Source organism: Cuculus canorus, chromosome 6 (genome assembly GCF_017976375.1).
Source record: "Cuculus canorus isolate bCucCan1 chromosome 6, bCucCan1.pri, whole genome shotgun sequence".
NCBI lineage: Eukaryota > Metazoa > Chordata > Aves > Cuculiformes > Cuculidae > Cuculus > Cuculus canorus.
The window spans coordinates 28,944,953-28,966,460 of record NC_071406.1 but is presented as its reverse complement, the minus strand read 5'-3'; the positions used below and the strand labels follow the sequence as shown (position 1 = coordinate 28,966,460).

At 47.9% G+C, this 21,508-nt stretch overlaps 1 protein-coding gene across 1 annotated transcript in view; it reads right to left on the bottom strand.

Moving 5' to 3' along the window:
- The window catches only part of CCNYL1 (cyclin Y like 1), a 34,651-nt gene extending 28,187 nt beyond the window's left edge, over nt 1-6,464 (bottom strand). The window contains exon 1 of the mRNA XM_054070678.1: nt 6,083-6,464. Coding sequence (XP_053926653.1) covers nt 6,083-6,308 — 226 coding nt within the window. The 5' untranslated portion in view covers nt 6,309-6,464. The remainder of the gene's footprint in view (nt 1-6,082) is intronic.
- Nucleotides 6,465-21,508: the final 15,044 nt, after the last annotated feature.

Genomic DNA, 21,508 nt, shown 5'->3' with positions numbered 1-21,508 from the left:
TTCTGTGTTTTGTTGGCTTGTGCAAGAGTTCATTCCCCTGTTAGTCAGCTTTTCAGTATGACCTCATCACACTGATTGTACTTGAGGGAACAGATACTTCTGGCCACAAAACTCCTGCTGCTCTACAACATCTACTCTGACAGGCAGGAAGGTAAAGAGCAAGCCTCCTGATGAAAGCCAGAAGAGGAGAGGATTCTAGAGACAAGTTACATGAAGATGATAGTAAAAAAATTGAGTAAAGATGAAAATTAATTCAGTTTCCTTAATTCCACAAATTTAATCAAAATCCTCAGGGTAGTCACATACTTCATAGAACAGAAGCATAGAAACATCTAGTTTGGAAAAGGCCTGTAAGAACCTAGCACTGCCAAGTGTCACTAAACCATGTCCCCAAGCACTACATCTACACAGCTTTGAAATACCTCCAGGGATTGTGACTCAACTGCTTCCCTGGGCAACCTGTTCCCATGCTTGACAATTTCCTTTCAATATTTTCCATTTTATGAAAACCAGCTGTTACACTGGAAGCCTGAGGAAACACTCACCAAGCCAAACCAATTAGTTTCCCTCCATATGAGTTTCATGTATATACATTCCATATCAACTATTCTTAAAGACCTACCGGTTTACATAAACTTGCTCCCTCCAGAAGTCTCCAATATTTGGTCAAATGAGAAAAGGACAGAGGATTCCTTAGCTGTCAGCAGTACCCAAGCATAAGAACAGAAATACAGATACTATAGCGATAATTTCTGTTTCCAGTTCCCTAATTTGTAGATCGATTTCACCATTGTTCCAAATCAACTCATTGATTCAGTCATTTCTACTACAGGCACTTTACAGATCATTTTGTAAAAGCTATGACATGAGGCCTCTTAAGCCAACAACATGGAAGGTGTTTCAGGTTTGTAGATAGCAAATTCTTTCACATTTTTCAAGATCACATACTACCTGTAACTGCTACAAATACCTTTAATTAATTCCTAGTCAGTTATAGGGACGAGATATTGAGAGTTCTGGGGAAACAAGAGTGAGCACAAGTTAGACGAAAAATTCAGTGGATACAAGGATAAAAGGAGAGGGAATATCAGAACGGGGAGCAGAGCATCCACTGGTTTTCACCTCTATCTTCAAATTTGCCTAACTACACAAGGGTATTCATCAGCCTTTGCACCTACAGATCTTCAGATAGGATAGAGAGGCACAAAAACCAACAAGAGATGGTTAAGTCCCCCCTGTGCTGAAAGCTGCTGGCACCAAAAAACTGACTCCTTGGAAAGCATCTGGGTTTTTTTTTCCACTTAACTTACTAATATTTTAACCAGGATTTAAAAAAAAAAGAAAAGGAAAAAACTCCACCCACCCACATGCTTGAAATAAGCTGACATTTATATAAAGAAAAACAAATGAACAGTATTTAAACCTTCTGCAAGGAGGTTTACAGACAAGTAGTTGGTGAAATCAGATCACAGACAATCAATATATTCAAGTATCTGTTCATCTCCAACACTGTGCGACAACTGCAGCACATGGGTGACTCGAAGCTTTCATCATGGCACAGCGTCTGGAGAGCCAGGGGGCTGCTGAAAAAAAGAAAAGTAAGCTCACAGGTGCATGAAGTGTTATTCTAGGCACTAGTCGGAGCCTGTTCAGGTCAGTCTCACTTCATTCGCTATTAGCTCTCTTCTCCAAAGACCTCTTCCATTTGTTTCCCCACATAACCTCTGTTTGACGGGCCACACCTCACTCAGCACCACCTCCTGACGCTGTTCCCTGTAACCTCTGATTGTCTTTTCCCTTGCCACTCTCCACTCCCCAGTTCTTCAGGTGAAGGTACCAGGTCATTTTGTCCCGTCAGCTCAGTAGGTCAACAATCTTTCCCTCAGTTCATGTGAATCAGGCAAACTTCTGCTCAAAACTGCTGAGCTCAGTAAACACCAGTGGTGGAAGGAGATAATATGTTCAAGTACAAGTGAGAAACGTCTGCCAAGCGAGGCCTTGTTCTAGTTTTATCCAAGGATGTGAAATCCAAGAATTTATGAAAAATTAGATCTTTGTTTAAACGTAAGAATCTGGTAAGAAAGTATCAGCCGTAAGAATTTCTCCCCCAAATAACCAGAAAAAGTGATAGGAAAAAAGAAGCCCAAAATAAAGATGGGCAGTCACTCACTGGGGAAAACAAGCCCAAACAAACAAACAAATCCAAAAAACAGTAATCAGGAAAGCCAAATGGTATATTAAGATCAAAGTGCAGCTATTTCCAAAACTAGAGAGGAAAGCCTTTCTGGTCAATTCAGACTGCTTTGGATTGTCGTCTGCACACTGAAAGAAGGAACACTTAATGCTCATCAGAGGAATCAACTGGCACCTTTAGGGTCATTTTAGCTTTTAACATCAACAGTGGGCATGAACCTATTTGGAAGAAACTATTGTTTTCAAAGTTAAGTTTCTTCCCATTTACTTAATACAGCTCAGCTTCATGTATCAAACCACTAACACACGCTCATTTCTCACTCCAAAAAAGCATGCACTGGACAGGTTATGGCTCAGGATCTCAAGAGTGATAAAATACATTTAAATCTGCTCTACGTAGTGGATTTGAAAATTCCATCCCACTTGAATTGACTTTTGTTGAAACATTACACTTTTGGTTTCACAGTGTGTTTTATCTCCATCCCACTTACTACTCCTTTTCCCATCTTACATAAGAACCACTTTATAATCTCCCCATTTTAAGAAAGTAAAATTTTTCTTGTTTAATTCTGGCATATGACCCAAGCAGTGCTGACTGGAAAGCAGTGCCTGTGCAATACTGTGCTGGAGAATAATCCTCTTTTAAGACCACGAACCTGTGAGGACCACGTTCTGCTTGCTACAAAAAGGCAAGACAAAACAATACAAAACTAACATCCAAAGCTCAGCAGGTAATTTCTGCATTTCCAATACAAACAAAACATTACATTAAATTTCAGCAAAACAAGTGCAAAAGTATTAAGACAGACTTAAGAACAACAAACAACTTGAGGTTAGAAATTTAAGGAATGAAGCATCTCCATCACACTGCTTTATGATATATTTAGCCGTGTACTTAGAAACTCCTAGAACTGAGCAGCGTGGAACGAAAATAGCTAAGATGATCTTGACTTTTTTTTTCCCCTGTAGCTCCCTTTCCCCTCTGCCAAAGCATTCGAGAAGAGGCTAGGTTCCCAGCCTTCTGTTATTGATAAAATTAGCATCTCAGCTAACCTATGAAATTATACATTACAGAATCACAGAAATAATATTTATCCCCCAAACGAAAGTGCTGGACCCCTTACCACCACAGCAACAAGCTAAAACTCTGTAGCAGTCAACAGCACAGGAACATGCAGGCTGCCTGCATGGTTCGGGTATGCCAACAGTTCCTAGCGTTAAGAGGGATGAGCATAGCTATCTGCTACAACCAAGTGCTGCGTTTACAGATTTGTTATTTTCGTAGAAGGTCTTAAATGAAACAGACAGCAGGTACCACTTAAAATTTCATGGTCATGCCTGTTCCATGTCAGACTTGACAAATAATGCTTCACGTTTTGAAGTTAACTGCTTCAATCCTAAGCAGCACTTTCTAACGTTCAAAAATGAGCACAAGAAGTTTTACTTCCAATATCGACTGCCCAGAACTGTATTTCTGTAAAGATATGAAGTTCTCTGACACTTTTTGCAGCCCTATACAGTTATATCTATTGGAAAACTGTAGACAAACAGCATCTACTGTTTGTAGCAGATTTACTTCGGAGGCCATGCAACAAGGAACCACACGCTGCTGTAAAAGTCATCTTTAAAATAATCTAAAACATATACTGCTTATGCAGTTGCAAGTTTAGGATTACCTCGGGCCTCTAGACTAAAGTTACCATGGCAAAAGAGTAAAATTTGTGATAGACAGCTACTATTGTACTCACATACTATTGTACTCATGCCTGCAAAATAAAGACATTAGATACTTCCCTACTTCAAGACCAGTTCTGACATCTGGATAAATTCGCAATTAATCCTAGCTAATTAGCACTGCTCACATGACCACGTACTAAAAATTCAAAAAAATACAACCCTTATTTCTGAGCAGATTTATTTAGCTTAGACATTTTTGCTTGGCTTATTAGAATCTTTAGAGAGTTTAGCTCCTCCTCCCTTAATAAGTACGGGAGAGCCAAGAGATTCCTGCAATATCGTCTCACAAAAATAAAGTTTTATTTCTCCTAGAAGGCAAATGTAATTTCTCCTACTGCTGTATCGCACAGCTGTCTCAAAGGAGATCCAAGGGGCTGACTGTTCCATCTCGTTTCTGGAACAGCTGCGCCATATGGTGCTGTGCAGAACCCTGCAAGTTTAATAATTCCATTTCTGAAGGTTTCCGCACACTCCCCTGCAGCCAGTTTCTCTCTGATAGCCAAAATGTTTTTCTTAAGCTCAAGACGAGCACGGAGGGACAGTGACAATTGTTATTACATCCAGGAAAAATGTCACACAGGCTATCTTTTTTCAATGAAACATATTTCATAGAACCACAGAATGGTTTGGGTTCGAAGGGACCATAAAGATCATCCAGTTCCAAGCCCCTGCCCTGGGCAGGGACACCTCCCACCAGACCAGGCTGCCCAAGGACCCATCCTGCCTGGCCTTGAACACCTCCAGGGATGGGGCAGCCACAACCTCCCTTGGCAACTCGTACCAGTGCTTCAACACTCTCACAGTGAAGAAATTCTTCCTTATGTCCAGACTAAATCTTCCCCTCTCCAGTTTATACTCATTCCCCCTTGTCCTGTCACTACAATTCTTTGTAAACAGTCCCTCCCCAGCTTTCTTGTAGCCCCTTCAGGTACTGGGAGGTCGCTATAAGGTCTCCTCGAAGCCTTCTCTTCTCCAGGCTGAACAACCCCAACTCTGTCAGCCTGTCCCCCCCGTATGGGAGGTGCTCCAGTCCTCTGTAGCCTCCTCTGGACCCGAGGCGTGGTTCTAATTATGAAACGGAATAGCAAGAGGCTTGTGAATTAAACGAAGTTTTGAATATCACAAGCTGTGCGCCCGCGGCACCATGTGAGCGCACGGAGAGACAGGAGCACCCTGTTTCACGGTGTCTTGGAAACTCCGCAGCACAAACGTGCGAGCTCTTCCCGGGCACGGCTGGAAAGCAGACCCATCACAGAGCCAGTCTGCGACACCGGGTGCTCACGGAAGGAATCTGAAGAGCAAACATCGTCTTTTCCTATGAGCTCGAGGAAAGCAAACCAGGAACCCGGAGCGCTACCTGACGAGGAGCCCTGGTGCAAGGAGAGCACGGCTACCCCCGCGCAGCCGGATTAGGAATGACCACGTCCAGCCGCAATGATGTCACACGCACACAACCTTTGTAATTCCCTCGGTCCCCAACACACCCTCTTCCTTCCTCCCGTTCCACAGAGGATGGAAACGCAGCTTCGAGCACCGCCCGAGGGCCAGGACGGGGTCACGGGGTTCCGCAGCGCAGGGGACACCGGCGGCCACCATGTCCCCTGCAGAGGAGCTGCGGGGCTCTCTCCGGCGGCACCGGGCGCTGCGGGCTGGGTGCGGGACCTTTGCTCGGGGCCGGGCGGGGCCCCCGCTGCGGGACAAAGGCGCTGCTGGTGGCCCCCGGCTCGCGGGGACGCGGGGTGCGGAGATGGGAGGGAGGCGGGGACGGGGGGATGAGGGGATTTTGGGGGGGACGCGGGGAATTTGGGGATGCGGTGCCTTCCGTTCGCCCCGCGGGGAACGCAGGGGGACAGAGGAGCAGGAAGGCATTGGGGGGAATGCAGAGCGGCGGAAGGGATCGGGGCGGATGCGGGAGGGATTGGGGAAACCTCGGGGACACGGGGGAATGCGGGGGGACAGGGAGGATGCGGGGGGATCGGGAGAAACGCGGGAACGGGGGAATGTGGGGAAGATGCGGGTGGACGGGGGAGTGCGGGGACTGGGAGACGCGGTGCCCGGCGTTCCCCGCGGGGAACTCAGGAGGACAGGGTAGAACGAGGGGATTGCGGGGGCCGAGGGGGACGCGGGGACGAGGTTCGGCGCGGCCGCTCACCATCCGGGAGCTCCCGGTCGCTGATGTGCTGGAGGTGGGGTCCGGCGCCGCCGCCGGCATCTGAGTCCCCCGACTCGGCCTCGGCGGGTCCCGCGCCGCCTCCCGCCGCCGCCGCCGCCTGGTACGCGTCCCCCCAGCGCTCGGTCCCCGCCGCCGCCGCCCCACGGGCCCGGCCGAGCTTGGGGCTGGCGTCCGGGGACACGCAGCAGGTGACGGTGTTGCCCATGGAGCTCGGAGCTCCCCCGCCGGGCCCCGGCGACGCGGCTCCCGGGCTGGGGCGGAGCCGGGAGGGCGGGGCGGAGGGCGGGGCTCAGCCCCGCATCGCCACCGCCTCCGCCCGCGCCGGGGCTCCGAGCCGCATCCCCGCGCCCCGCCCGCACCACCGCCCCCGCCCCGCGCCCCCCGCAGGACCCCGCGGACACTGCCCCCCCCCCGCCCCTAACCCAGCGCCGGGGGAGCGGCGGCCCCGCCCCGCGCCCGCCCAATCGCCGCCAGCCGCGCCGCCGCGTGACGCCGCTCCGCCAATGGCCGCCGGGGCCGTCACGCGCCCGCCGCCGTCGCGCCCTTCCGGGGCCCGACACGCCCTTCCTTCGCCCCGCGCGCGCGCACGCAGACCCGGCCGTGGAGACTCGGACACGCCCCCGCTCAATTGGACACGCCCCCTCAAGTGGCGAGAGCCATCCGTTGGCCACGCCCCGCCACCGAGATGTCATCTACGCCCCCTCATGTTTGGCCACGCCCCTACCCCAGACCACTCCTCCTCTATTGGTGGTTCACAGGTGTTGGCCACGCCCCCTTTTGACCACGCCCCTCCATCGGCGACGCCCATCTATTGACCACTCTTCTAATTTGGCCACGCCCCTTCTATTGACAATGCCCATCTATTGGCCAAGCACAGTTGCTTGGTCATGCCGTCTCTCTTGACAACGCCCCTCTATCGGTGATGCCAATCTACTGGCCACGCCCCCTTCGCTTGGCCACACCCTCTCTCGGCTGGTCACGCTCCCTCCATTTATGATGCCCATCTATTGGCTTTGCCCCTCTTGCTTGGCTGTGCCGTCCCGCGTGACCACGCCCCCTCTACTAGCCATGTCAATTTATTGACCACGCCCCTCTCTCGGCCACGCCTCTTCTCTCTTGACCACGCCCTTTCCTAGTGGCCACGCCCCTCCCGCTGGTGTCTCACGTGCGGGTCCTGGCATGGGAGCCTCAAGGACACCGTGACAATAAACTGGGAGGTGTCCCTGCCCGTGGCAGGGTGAGTGGAACAGGGTGAGCTTTAAGGTCCCTTCCAAGCCAAAGCATTTGATGATTCTATGATTCTGTGAAAGTAATAATATTGTATAAGAAAACAGTGCATACATGCATTCATTCATTTGCCTGGCGGAGAAGGACCTGGGGGTGTTGGGTGGCAGTGGCTGAATGTGAGCCAGTGGTGGCCAAGAAACCCAATGGCATCTCAGTTTGTTATAGAAACAGTGTGGCCAGCAGGACCAGGGCAGTGATTGTGCCTCTGTACTGGGCACTGGTGAGGCTGCACCTCGAATCCTGTGCTCACTTTTGGGCCCCTCGCTACAAGAAACACATTGAGAGGCTGGAGTGCGTCCAGAGAAGGGCAATGGAGCTGGTGAAGGGGCTGGAGAACAAATCTTATGAGGAGCGGCTGAGGGTTGTTTAGCCTGGGGAAAAGGAGCTGAGGGGAGACCTCATCACTGTCTACAAGTACCTGAAAGGAGGTGGTAGAGAGGTGGGTGTTGGTCTCTTCGCCCAAGTGACAGGCAACAGGACAAGAGGGAATGGCCTCAAGTTGCACCACGGGAGGTTCAGATTGGACATTTCTTCACCAAAAGGGTTATCAGGCACTGGGCAGAGGCTGCCCAGGGAGGGGGTTGAGTCCCCATCCCTGGAGGTATTTAAAAGACAGGTAGATTAAGTGCTTAGGGATATAGTTTAGTAGTGGACAGGTATGGTTGGGCTTGGTGATCTCAAAGGTCTTTTCCAACCTAGAGATTCTATGATTCTATGAATTATTAATAATAAATCAAAAAAACACCGCTCACGCTTTGCCCCTGTGGTGGCAGCGTACAGCGGCTCAGAGAGGCTTAGTGAGGGATGCAGGCAGCCTCATGGTGTTCTCGCAGGTTAAAGACTGTTTGCGAGTGTTGACAGCTCTTCTCCCCTGTCATTAAAGGTTTTAAGGGGTTCTGGGTTGGTCTGGAGTGTTTTGCCCAGCCATCCCCACATGGGCTCCAAGGATGGCTCAGAGGGCTGGGAACAGCAGTGGCCACCCAGAGACCTGGTGGGTTCCAACGATTCCACTGCGAAGTCTGTGAAGGAGTTGAGAGGAAGCAGTGCTGCATCCCAGTGCTCGCTTATGGCTTATGATTTGCTGCTCTGCACACAATACCTGCACACAGTCTGGGGAGGAAACATTACACACGGCCGCTGGGATTCCCAGAGGCGCTTGTTCTGCTATATCGAACGTCTCCAGCAGCTGCAGTTTTGCTTGGTGAGTCTCAGCTCCCTGAGAGTCTCTCAGAGGACTGGAATGCTCAAATACACTCCAGAGAAGATGGATTAGAGGGCGAGGTAGCCACAGCCATCAGAGGCCCTGATAAACACGAACATAAATCGTTCTGCAATGGATCACTTCACTATCACTACAAAAATTTAACTCTGGCCTCTGATAAGGAGAATGGCTCTGCAGAAGGCTTAGGAAAGCACAAAGTATTACAAAACACTGCTATCGTGCTGGCAGAGATAGCCAGGCTCAGAGTTTTACTCCATTTTGTAGGACAAATCCAAGTGTTTAGCTCTCCCCTGTGATCATGGGCATGGAATTTTCAGAGAAAACCCTGCCTAGTCTCTTTGAAGAGAGGAAGTCATAGATGATGTATTTCTAGAATCTGTACAACTTAATCCCAGGCACAATAAAGGGAGGAACTAAATGATTTATACTCTTGTGTGAGGATTATTCCCTCAGACTGATAAATTATACTTTTTCACTTGCCGGCAAGTTCTCTAAGCTGTGTGAGCTAAGCCTCTCTATGCGCTGCTGACAGTTTGTAAAGCCTTGTTACTCCGGAGAAATCTGACCTCGCTGTGGATTACACGAGGGCATCAGAGAAGATTTGCTTTCAGCGCTATTTGAACCACTTCAGCCCGGTGTCCCTCTGCAGCCTCTGTACTCTGCTTGCAAAGCTGTAGGACAGTAGGTCCTGCTCTGAGGTCTCGGGAAGACCATCAGGTGGGACTGGAGACTTGTCTGAGTCAGGGAGGGAAAAACAGGGTTTCACACAAAACAGCCATTCAGAAGTTGGTGTTTTTTCTCCTTTGTCATTGCATCCACTGATTTTTAGTGAGGATGGTGGGGGAAGAGAAGAAAGCTGGAGGGTTGGTGTAGTTTAGTGAAATAATTAATTGTCAAGCAAGAATGAGAGCTGGCTTGCATCTGAACTATTTAATACTACACCAGGTGTAATTTACCCTCTTGCATCAGGAGAGCAATACCCTTACTTGTTTGTAACTGCCCGAGTTATTTCAAAAAGCAGCAGTGGCTGAGCAAGCTGCCTTCCTGCTGCCATGCCTGGCCCCATCCTGCGGCCCAACAGGCCCTACACCTGGGTCAGGGCAATCCCTGATTTCAATAGAGGCTGGGGATGATGTGATTGAGAGCAGCCCTGCAGAGAAGGACTTGGGGGTGCTGATGGATGAGAAGTTTGACATGAGCCAGCAATGTGCGCTCACAGCCCGGAAGGCCAACCGTGTCCTGGGCTGTATCAAAAGAAGCATGGCCAGCAAGTCAAGGGAGGGGATTCTGCCCCTCTACTCCATTCTCCTGAGACCCCACCTGGAGTACTGTGTCCAGTTCTGGAATCCTCAGTGTAAGAAGGATATGGAACTGTTGCAACGGGTCCAGAGAAGGGCTGCAAGGATGATCAGAGCGCTGGAGAACCATCCATACAAGTGCAGTCTTGGAGAGTTGGGCTTATTCAGTCTGGAAAAGAGAAGGGTCCGGAGAATCTTATAGCGAACTTTCCAGTACCTGAAGAGGCTACAAGAAAGCTGGGGAGGGACTGTTCACAAAGGCTTGTAGTGATAGGATGAGGCACGATGGGTATAAACTGGAGAGGGACAGATTTAGATTAGACATAAGGAGGAATTTCTTCACCATGAGGGTGGTGAGGCACTGGCCCAGGTTGCCCAGGGAAGCTGTGGCTGCCCCATCCTTGGAGGTGTTCAAGGCCAGGCTGATATTTGGCTTGGGCAGCTTGGTCTGGTGGGAGGTGTCCCTGCCCATGGCAGGGGGTTTGGAACTAGATGGGCTTTAAGGTTCGTTCCAACTCAAACTATTCTATGATTCTACGATTCTATGATTCTGTGCTTCAACAGCAATGGAGGCGGGCCTGCTCCACGTGGAGCAGTGCTAGGAATCACAGGCAAATATGAACATCTCAGCCAGATGGCCCCAATACTGAGTATCTGTTTCTTAAACCTTCCTCATCCTGTTCCTTGCAGCCACACCGGTGTGTGCCCAGGGGCTGCCTGGCTTAGTTGGAGGGAGGTACCACCATGGCAAGTGCCTCATGGGATCCCAGCAGCAAGCTGGGTCCTCTGCTAAGTCTGGGCTTCAGAGTAGCCTTAGGGAGCCCTCTGCCAAAATTGAGGTTTTGGGCAGTGGAAAATCCTCCTTCAAGGGCAAAGAAGTGAGAAAGAGTGGCTCACCAGGCAGGACCTGGATATCAAGGGCAACAGCCAAAACCTCATGTGCCTGTTCCAGTAGATGAAAAATGCTGGGAACTTGGAGCGGCTGGAGTACGTGACGTGTCTCACAGCTATTTGGGCATGAAGGTTTTGGTTCGTCTGCCTCCCAGAGGCTGAATTTTCCTGTGGGTGTCACGCTTATTCTCAGTGTGTAATGCTGCAAAGGGGAAAAGAGGAGGCTCTGCCCCTGTGCCAGTGCTGCTGGAGGGTGTCAGGATTTATACTAACATGCAGAAGGAGCAAAGAAACCAGTAGTTTCTTTCCTTGTGTAGCCTTATTCGTGTATGTCTTAGGAAAGAGGAAGCTGACTTTAATCCCTGGAAATCACAGAAGCAGCAAACTGTCCCACCTCCCTATCGTTCCAGGAGAATTTAAGTTTCCGCTTCCACATACCTCAGCACACCAGTACTTTTCCATATCTGTGCATGTTCCGCTGTAGCTGCAGTAATGAGGAATATTCATTTCCCCTCTCCATTCTGTCAAAATAACTCTTAAAATCTTAATACAAATCTGATTTATCAGGCTAATATTACAAAACCTGTTGCTGTGGGTATCTTTTGCAGAATGAGGTGATCCTTTTAATAGGTATAGCCTGAGCAACACCCTGCAGAGATGAAACACATTATCTTTTATTTATGTGGCTTAACACTCTATTGACTTACTGCTATAGCAATATACTGAATACTATCTGTCATGATTTATTACTGGTCCTGGTTCTCTTCCTATTTTCTGTCTTGTCTTTCTAATGTTTTGCTTGATTTACCCCAGTGAATCGTCAGTTTCCATTATAAAAAAATCAATTACTTTGATATACAATGGGCAACACATACCTAGTTCCGCATTTTGCATGATAAGGAGGCATTTTGGATGGTGGATCTTGGCAATAACAAATGCATAAGCTGAAAATAGTTTACCACAGACCTTTGAGATTCTACCTCTTTTCCTCCTCCTCTCGGAAGAGAGGTCTGTGGCGTGGGACACTCAGTCACTGCTCCTTCTCTCTGAACAGGGCACCCAGTGGGCAGCAACCTCTCCTCACTCGCAGACACCAAATACCTTTTACATAATCCGTTGGACCAAACTGTTTTTCCACCCTGCTTGAAGTGTTTCCCGTTAGTTGCACTCTTCACCCTCCACTTGGTTTCAGAGATGTTCTGGTTCTGCAGGGCTGTGGGCAATTCCCAGTAGGGCAATTTCCTAGGTGGTGGTGCAAGGAGGGTGGGTCAGTTTTACCGAGCTCTTCTGATCACAGGGGTGGCCCATAAAGATTACTAAGTCCTAATGCAGAGTCTCAATAAAGATGTCCTAGGTAATGGGGGAGAATCGCTGCTATTCCTGGGAAGGAGCTGAGGGTAACACTAGCAAACACCAGTCCCATCGGCAGCCGTTCCTGCACCTTGCTTGGGAAGGTGCAGGAACAAATCAGAAAGAACTTGGGTCATCCTCTGCTCTGGGGAAACGCTTCTTAAAATGGTGACATTTTTTTCCTACAGGATGAGAAAATATCACTCGGCTTTAAATGCAGGCAGCATTTGTTGTCTGGATTAGTGCAGAGCATTCATGCTCAATTAACCTCTTAGGGATTATGTTTAGTTTCATTTGAACATGGCCTTTGCATTGTGTTCGAGCAGGATAACTCAGGTAAAGAGGACACAGACCAAAGTTCTGCATTTTAGGCAAGCATGAGCCTGGAGTTCTTATTTTTCCCTCTTTTCCTCTTTCAATTGCATGCCTAACAGGTTTCAGGCACTCACTGTGGGAAGGAAGGACCAATTCTCAGCACTGTCCTGAAGGTTGGCACATAAAAATCAAGTGCCTGGTGTGCTGGCTGGGCTCCGAGCAGCGAGCAGGGTGATGCAGTGGGAGATGCTGCTGCACTGTAGCCATCAGCCACGCACTGTGCCCACCCTGGCTCAGGGGGGAGCAGCCCCTCTCCCACCTGGCAGCTATGCCCAACCAAGGCATTTAATGGGAAGGCAGGTGTTTCCCGGTGAGGGGGTTATAGCAGGTTTTCCTGCAAGGAGCTGCCCATCTGAGCCACAGCAGGGATTTGCAGTGCCCAGAGCGTGGGTGGATGCTGTTAGGGCAGGGGCACAGGTCTAAACTGTGAGGAGCAAGATGCACCTCTCTGGAAACCCAGGGTAGGAGTAACTTCAGCAGAGTCCCTAGGTCTGCTCCTCAAAAGCATCCCGCATCTTTCTCCCAGGGAACAGAAAGGAGCAGAGCAGCTTTTGACTTATTTTGGCATGACAGGATTCTTTTTGTTTTTAACCCTGAATGTTGTGTTTATGAAGATAAAAATAAATTCTCTTGCATTTGTGTTCACAAAGAAAACGTGACCTAAACGTATCCTACAAAGTAATAGGTCAAGGGAAATAAGCTACTCCAGCAGATCACAAAATCATAGAATTGCCAGGTTGGAAAAGACTTCTTGGATCATCAAGTCCAATTATTCCTTCTTGGATCATCAAGTCCAACTATTCCTATCTGCCACTAAACCATGTCCCTGAGCACCTCGTCTACCTGTCTTTTAAACCTCTCCAGGGATGTTACTGCCAGTGAGGATGGGAGTTAACAAATTTGGCACAATGGCACTATGCCCTAAAAGAGCAAGTTTGTTATAAAGGCCTTAATTTCTGCTCCAAGCAATGGCTCTTGTTTAACTTTTAATAAAGCGTGGTGGGGAGAGAGTATGTTTGCTTTAATTTTCACAAAAGGGAAAGCAACTTTCTGAAATGTGGGAAACAAATCTTAATTCTAGCCCACTGAGGAAGCAGTTGTAATCACCAGGAGAGCTCCACACAGCCTTTAAGGAAGACCAGGAGCGATTCTGAAATGAAACCTAAGTCAGATCCTGGTGACAGCCGAAAGAGAAGCAACCTATATTTTTGAGATGTGGAGATGAAAAAGGCCTATGATTAATCCAGAAAGTACAATGGACCAGATTCACTCCTGATGCGAGTCTAATAATGCCAAAGGATCTATACCAGCAATGAATGTACTCTGCCAGCTACTGAATGCAGCTTCTGAGCTATAAGCTTAACTATATGTATAATTATTTGCAGGCTGCATAATAAATGAAGACTGCCAGGCTTGGCAGGACTAATATTAGTGCTGCTAGCTGTGTTTTGGCTTGTTGGTTCACAGGGGAAGATAATTCTGTCTCTGTACTCGGCCTGTTTGCCCCGTACACATGAGCCGCTGTCTGCTTGTGTTCAAAGGAGCTCCACTTCTCAGACAAGTCTTTACATTTCCTATCTCAAGCTTTCCCTGTGGTGGTTACTTGTAGGTAGATTTGTGCATGTTTTTATTTAACTCCCTCTCTGAAAGCTTAGCGCTTGTGTTCGTAATCACACAACACCGTAGTCCCTTGCTTCACAATCAAAACCAGGCTTCCCCTCATCTGTGAGCAGCAGTATTCCTGAGAGGAGACGTCTGAAACCATAGTTACCAGCTCCTATCTGAATAATCACTCCTGAAAGATTCACAAATCCAAGGGTATGTTTTTGCCCACACCAACTGCAATAAGAAGCCGAGAGTCTCCCAAAATGCTTGAAATTAAATTGTAGGATTTTCCACAAGCCATCCAGCTTCACAGTCACCATCAGTTACAGAAATAGAGAATGGCTCCTTGCAAATGCTCAGTTGTGATTCACAGGGCAAAGTATCTTAAATCCTGTGAATTCTGCTGTTATCTTCACTTTGACTTAGTACTGCACATGCTTTTCCAAGGCCATGTGCCTTCTTGCTTTCTGCAGGGCGATAACAGCAGCTCTGGGATGTGTTCCCTTCTTAGAAAGTATCCTAGCTGTGGGAGAAGGAGTGTTTTCTGATCTTACTCTCAAGCAGTCTATGGATAACTTGGAGAGGAGCCAGGACTTTGTCTTTTCCTGGAAACGTGGCTGCAGGAAGAATGAATCACTAGGTTGAACCTGTATTACCAACTGAAAACAAAAGCTCAGGCTTCTGCGTCTCACTGTTGCAAATAATGGGGGGAAAAATAGGCATCCTGTTTTGAAATCCACTACAAGCTGACAGGACAAAAATATGGCACGTGATTGTCTTTTGAAGCTGACAAGAAGCAAAAGAATATGGCCATTTAAGGGAAAAAGCCTGAAGGAAAACAGTAGTTAGGGATACAGAAAATTCCAGTGTTTGGGGGGGATAAAAAGTAGCCAGTGAGGTTGTTCAGAACTCACAAGTTGGATTTTTAGTAGCCTGAAATTTTCACACTTTCAAATAATCTTCTGTGCTGCTCTTGGCTAGCGGTGAATACACGCAAAGCAGGGTCTGTCTTTCACAGCATAAAGACAGACTGCAGTGCTGGTGTCATTGATTAAATCTGTCCTTTTGCCTCTGCAGCAATCTAAGATGTCATTACAGGCAATGCAGAGGCTGCCTGGCTAGCGTGTGAGCATCTGGATCACTGCAGGGGTACCAACAGCACAAACATATGGCAGTTAACATAGCTTTACCTTCATTTTGTCTTAAGTAAAAAAATAAAACTAGCTTCACAGCTATCAAAGGCTAAGGTAGAGTTAATGGAGACCTAATACCTGAGAAGAGAATTTGAGATGTACTGAAGCCAAGATAGACGGAGGCCTGCAAAGCTTGGGCACAGGGCTGGCAGAGCTACTGTTGTGATGTACCAAGTATGGGAAATAGCTGTTACTACAGATCATGGAGACAAATTTCCTACAAGGAAAAGGAATTTTAACACAAATCTTAACATGGATATGTGACTTCATTCCAAAAAGTCAAATTGCATGCATAAGTCCTGCACTAAGTTTCTTTAGGGTAAACTGCTGAAGGTTTTATTCCAACTCTGGGTCACCAAAGCCTGGACAGTGGCTCTAAAGAGCCCTACCCATAGCTTTGAGGTACTTGAAACTGCTTAGACTTGACTTGACTCTTAACCTTCTTTTTCATTGTCTGAAGGATTTTCTTTCTAGGGGGTGGAGAAGAGAAACGCTGCCAATACCATTTCAAATAACACTAAAACCCTCACAATTTTCCTAAACTTGGATTCTGCTTGGTTTTAAGAGACCAACCTCTGCACTGGTGCAGATGCTTTTGCACCTATATGAATGCTACAGCTGTTGTCTGCCTGTCTATATAACTGGTTTTAAGTTGTTTTAAATTAGTTGCTGTTAACTAGTTTTAAATTAATACAGTATATTGCTTGCACTGTAATTTCCTCTCCAATTATATAATTATATAATATAACACTGCACCTACAGAGTGCATCAGAAATTTGGCCATTAAATAAATGTAATGTTAAGTTAAATAATTTAACATTAAGGCTCTGGAGTCACTCAGACTCCAAAAAAGGGATTTTTTTGCAGCATTTTTCTCTATGCCAGCATCCCACACGCCTGACACGTGTCTGCAACCTGGCCTGCAACCACCAACCAGCTGCAAGGAGCACAGAAGCTGCTGGTGGAGGAGGGAAATCACAGCACCCCAGCTGTCATTGCCCCACCACAGCCCCGTGCTCGCTGAAGCCCCGTCAGAACTCTTTCTGAGGTGCACCCATGCCTTCTCATGTCAGTTGTGCACTAATACAGTAGGGACTCTTCTATCACCAGACCCAGTGCGTGGCATCTCTTTACCTGGAAGTCCATTGACTACAGCTGCTGTAGGTCTGTGAACATCTGAAAGTGCAGGGATAAGTGGAGGAGGTTTCCAGCAAATGAAATGCATCTGGAACAGCAGTGATTGCTTCCAAAGAAGAGCTTACTCACTGTGCTCTTTTTTCCTTAATAAAATCTTCAGAATAATGTCAGCTTTCAGACCTGCGAGGCCTTTGAGAGATCAGTCACATAATTTCACTAAAAGCTAAGTGTACTTTAGTAACAAGACATTTTAATAAATATGGAGATTATGTATGACAGTTCATCAAGATGCAAGGTTGAAGGCGTTACTAACGGGAACTATTCAGCCTCAGAGGCTCCACAAACTTCCTGCGTTTCAGCTCAAGCACTTACAACTTTATATATCTTCATATTTTTGATCATTCTTCCATTGTTTAATGTAACTCTGTGGGTAAAAGAAATGACACTCTAGACCATATATTTATTTCAATATTTAACATTTTTTTTTCAAGGTTCCTGCTGAAGCAGCAAGTTATAAGGTCTCCTGACAACCTCTCAGTTTCTGCAGAAACTTAAGTTTTCTTTTTTAATTCACCCTATTGGTTTTAAAGATCATCCAGATCAATTCAAGCTGAGGCTGTCTTGTTCTGCAACAGCAAGCTGTCATCAGCCAAATTAATCTCTGGTTTATTCCCTTTGTATTTAAAAGCAAGCAATTCACTGCTCCTATCTCAGTAGTGTGGAGAATCTGGAAGCTACTGGAGAAGATGAAAATGTAAAAACAGTCATCATTTCACTGCTAGGTCTTTGAATGGCCACTTAGAGTGATGCTTGGGGAGAAAGACTGCTTTCTTTTCCATGTTTTCCTCCAAGCTTTGTGTTCATTTGGTTGATGAAAGCTCTTAGCAAAACAGATATTTGTCCAAACTTTACTTCAAAGACAGTTTTCATATTTCGCTGGAATGACAACCAGAAGTAGCTCCTATTTATTTAGAGGGGAAAAGATTAAACATGGGTGAGCAGAAGTTTCTACACAAATGTAGAACAGAACCATGTGGAATAAGGCGTTGCTGTCAGAGGGTTATCAACAGCACAGGTTTCGAGACAGAGTTTATAAAAAAAAATCAGATTGTTTCTATTTATACCTGCTTTTGCCTTGGTAACCAGAGACTGCATGAGGGATGCAGTATTTTCCCCATGTTGTGGATGGCTCCAAAATTCATGCGCAGCTGTGCGGTACAGGCAGTGTCTGCAGAACTACCACAGGAACTGCCGCATTCATTTCTAAGACAGGATTTAAGCTATTAAGCAGAAAAGAGAGGATTTCAGAAAGGGAGGTATATTAGTTGAGCTTCAAAATAATTTGTACTAATTTCTGTCTCATTTACTTGATTCTTTGATCTTTTAAGTATTACAAGGACCATTGTTCTTAAACAGTTTTTCTTAATTACCCCAAGCAGCTTACCTGTCTCTGTGGTAGTAAGATTTACTTATTACTGTAAGTCTATAATAATACAATTAATAATTCTATAATAATATAATTAATAATATAAATAATATAATAATTATATCAGGACACATTATGCCTGCTCTATCATGTAGCAGAATGAGATAAGAATGGACTTGAATGGGTGTTTCTTTATACTTTAATTCATTCTTGCTTGCCTTTAAATCAGCTATTTCCTAGTTTGCAAATTTATCTGCATCTTAGGTGTCCTTACAGACTTCTGCAGCGTTTAAAAGCTGAACCAGGCTGTGTTTTTGCAACTTTATCATTGTGCTAACCCCTAGCCCTGCTGGGACAAAAAAAAAATAATTCAATTCTGGGCAACTGTTTTAGCCATAATTCTTTGTTATTGCATTTTCCTTATCCTTTTAGTGTCAGGAGAGGTGGAAGAAATGAAGTCTCTCTCTCTCTCTCTCTCTCTCTCTCTCTCTCTCTGCCCTCTCTCTGCCACTATAATACCCAGGTATTGTACCTTCTTAGAAGATGGAGGGGAAAAACAGGTAAATAGAGGCTTGGGGAACTATGGGGAATCAGGGCCCTCACTGAACTTGTACTGGACTTGCTTCCCTTTTATAACTTCACTATCCAGTTATGATCTGGAAAGGAATCTCTGATCTCTTATAGTGAACTTTCCAGTACCAGAAGGGGCTACAAGAAAGCTGGGGAGGGACTGTTTACAAAGAATTGTAGTGATAGGACGTGGGGCAATGGGTATGAACTGGAGAGGGGCAGATTGAGACTAGACATAAGGAGGAATTCTTTCACGCTGAGGGTGGTGAGGCACTGGCCCAGGTTGCCCAGGGAAGCTGTGTCTGCCCCATCCCTGGAGGTGTTCAAGGCCAGGTTGGATGGGGCCCTGGGCAGCCTGGTCTGGTGGGAGGTGTCCCTGCCCAGGGCAGGGGGGTGGAACTGGATGGGCTTTAAGGTTCCTTCCAACCCCAACTATTGTATGATTCTATGATCTCCCGTGTAAGGCTCATGGAAGTCAGTGCCAAAGTAACATTAGCAGGAAAGCAAGCAAAATAATTCTGGGAAACATGGCAGGTTTGGTACAGAACATGCTGGGCCCCAAAGATATCAAGGATATCTGACTTAAAATACTATGTTCTTGGGATAAAAGCACTTGCTGTGTTATCATCTTTTGGAACAAGTGTATAAATGTTCACATACAGTGTTTTTCACTCTAGTTGCTATTCAGTGAGATCCGTGATGTTATAGAATCATAGAACGATTTGGGTCTGAAGGGACCTTAAAGCCCATCCAGTTCCAACCCCCTGCCATGGGCAGGGACACCTCCCACCAGACCAGGCTGCCCAAGGCCCCATCCAGCCTCACCTATGAAATACTGCAGGGGCAGAAAAGGTGAGGGAAGGAGGCAGCTGGGAGCACTGGAGCCCCACCATGCTCCTCCACATCATGGTTGGAGATCCCATGGCTGGAACGTGGTGCAGGAGGCAGAGGCAAAAGCTTTGTGTCATTTGGGAGATTCCCTCCATTTGCCTGATGGTGTATTTTAGGCACAGCATAAATGATTCAAACACTCTTCCATGCAGAAATCTCGTTTCTGTAATCACCGACATTGCTTTACCCATACTGCCTATATAAATAATTAAAAAAATAATCGAGATAATCACAGCATCATAGAATAGTTTGGGTTGGAAGGGACCTTGAAGATGATCTAGTTCCAACTCCCCTGCAATGGACAGGGACACATCCCACTAGACCAGGCTATAATAATAACACAAGCAGTCTGAAACTCTCAAAAGCAGGAGTAGTGGCAAGGGACCAGCACTTTAGGACATAAAACCATAATAAGCTGAATCATCGCACCCGCTCTGGCATGTGTATGCAGAGAAGTCTGAGTTGCCATAAGACAAGTACAAACTGGTTTAGGGCAAGTGAAATTCTGGCTTTCATTTCCCCACAGTAGCAGAACCCTGAAAACAAGCTTTAGATCCTGCTGCCCCTGTGCAGCCTGTAACGCTCCTCCACAAAGGCTTTCATGAACCTTGAGCCATTCTGTTGAAATCAACAGTGTTGAGATGGAACTGCATCGGCCTTCGTCTGCCAGCCAGACCTGCTGCTCCCTGTGGGAAAGAGTGGTGATGTTTTCTGGAGCTGGTTACACTCTCCAGCTTTGAGGGCCAGCCTTGTCCCATCAGTGGCGACACTGGGAGCTGCTGAGGCACCCAGTTATTCGAGACTGGTGTAGGGAAGGTCCTTTGCACCCAAGGCTTGGATGCTCAAGACCTGGGGAATTCCCTCAAGCTGCACCAGGGGAGGTTCAGATTGGATATCAGGAAAAATTTTTTCACAGAAAGGTTTATTGGGCACTGGCAGAGGCTGCCCAGGTAGGTGGTGGAGTAACCATCTCTGGAGGTGGTTAAAAGACGGGCAGATGAGGTGCTCAGGGACATGGTTTAGTGGCAGATAGGAATGGTTGGACTTGATGATCCAAGACATCTTTTGCAACCTTGTAATTCTATGATTCTATGATTCTCTCAAGGACTGAGGAACATGGATAGATGTCCTGTGCTTTTTGATGGACCTGCAGCAGCGCCTCTGGGCAGCTGGAGTGCAAGTTCTGCCAGGACACTTTCCCAGCCCTCCCATGGCCTTTAGTAGTCTTTGGAGCAAGTTCAAGTGACTGGAGGTGGAGACACACAAAGGAGAGGAGCACTGTGTTGTTTTGCCAAACAAGATTAAACAGAGCCAAAGGTAAGAGCAGCCCACGCGCAAACAGCGCCGCAGGGACACTGCTGCCGCACCACCACCAAGAGCAGCTCTGGCTCTGCCGCCCCGGTCGCCGCTCTGACTCTGCAGCCCTGGCTGGAGCTCTGGCTCTGCCACCCTGGTCACGGCTCTGGCCGAGGGGACGAGCGGGGCTGCTGACGAGGCCTGCAGAGCCCACGTGCACCGTGCCAGCAGCAACACGGGACGAGGCCGGTGGCCTGGGCACATGCCTTTGCTCTGCAGTGAGCTCCGAAAGACTGTCCCACGTGGTGTGGGGGGTTGAAAACCGGAGGAGCCACCGCCGCAGCTGCAGGACGCAGCGCGACGCCGACGCCGACACCGAGCTGCGGGGACAGGCTCAGCCCCACCCGCAGCCGGTGCCCAGCGATGGGCAGGGCGGGTAGTGGGCGTGGCTGAAGGAAAGGGGGCGTGGCTAGGCTGTAGCGGAGCTGAGCAGAGTGGGCGTGGCCGAATGTGTGGCGTGGCCGAGCTGGGAGGGCGGGGCCGAGGGTGGGCCTGGTTGACCGAACGGGCGTGGCTGAGTAGGGAGAGGAGCTCGGCAGAGGGGGCGTGGCTGAGCGAAAGGGGCGTGGCTGAACAAGGAGTGGAGCTGAGCTGAAGGGGAGGGTTTGAGAGGAGTGGTGGCTGTGCGAGGGGTCGTGGCTGAGCGGAGGGGCAGGCTGGAACTGAGCGTGACTGAGCGAAGGGGGCGGGACCGACCAGAGGGGGAGTGGCCAGGGGAAGGGGGCGTGGCTAAGCAGAGAGCGGCTGAGCTGAACGGGAGGGGTTGAGAGGGGCGTGTCTGAGCGAAGGGGGCGTGGTCAGAGC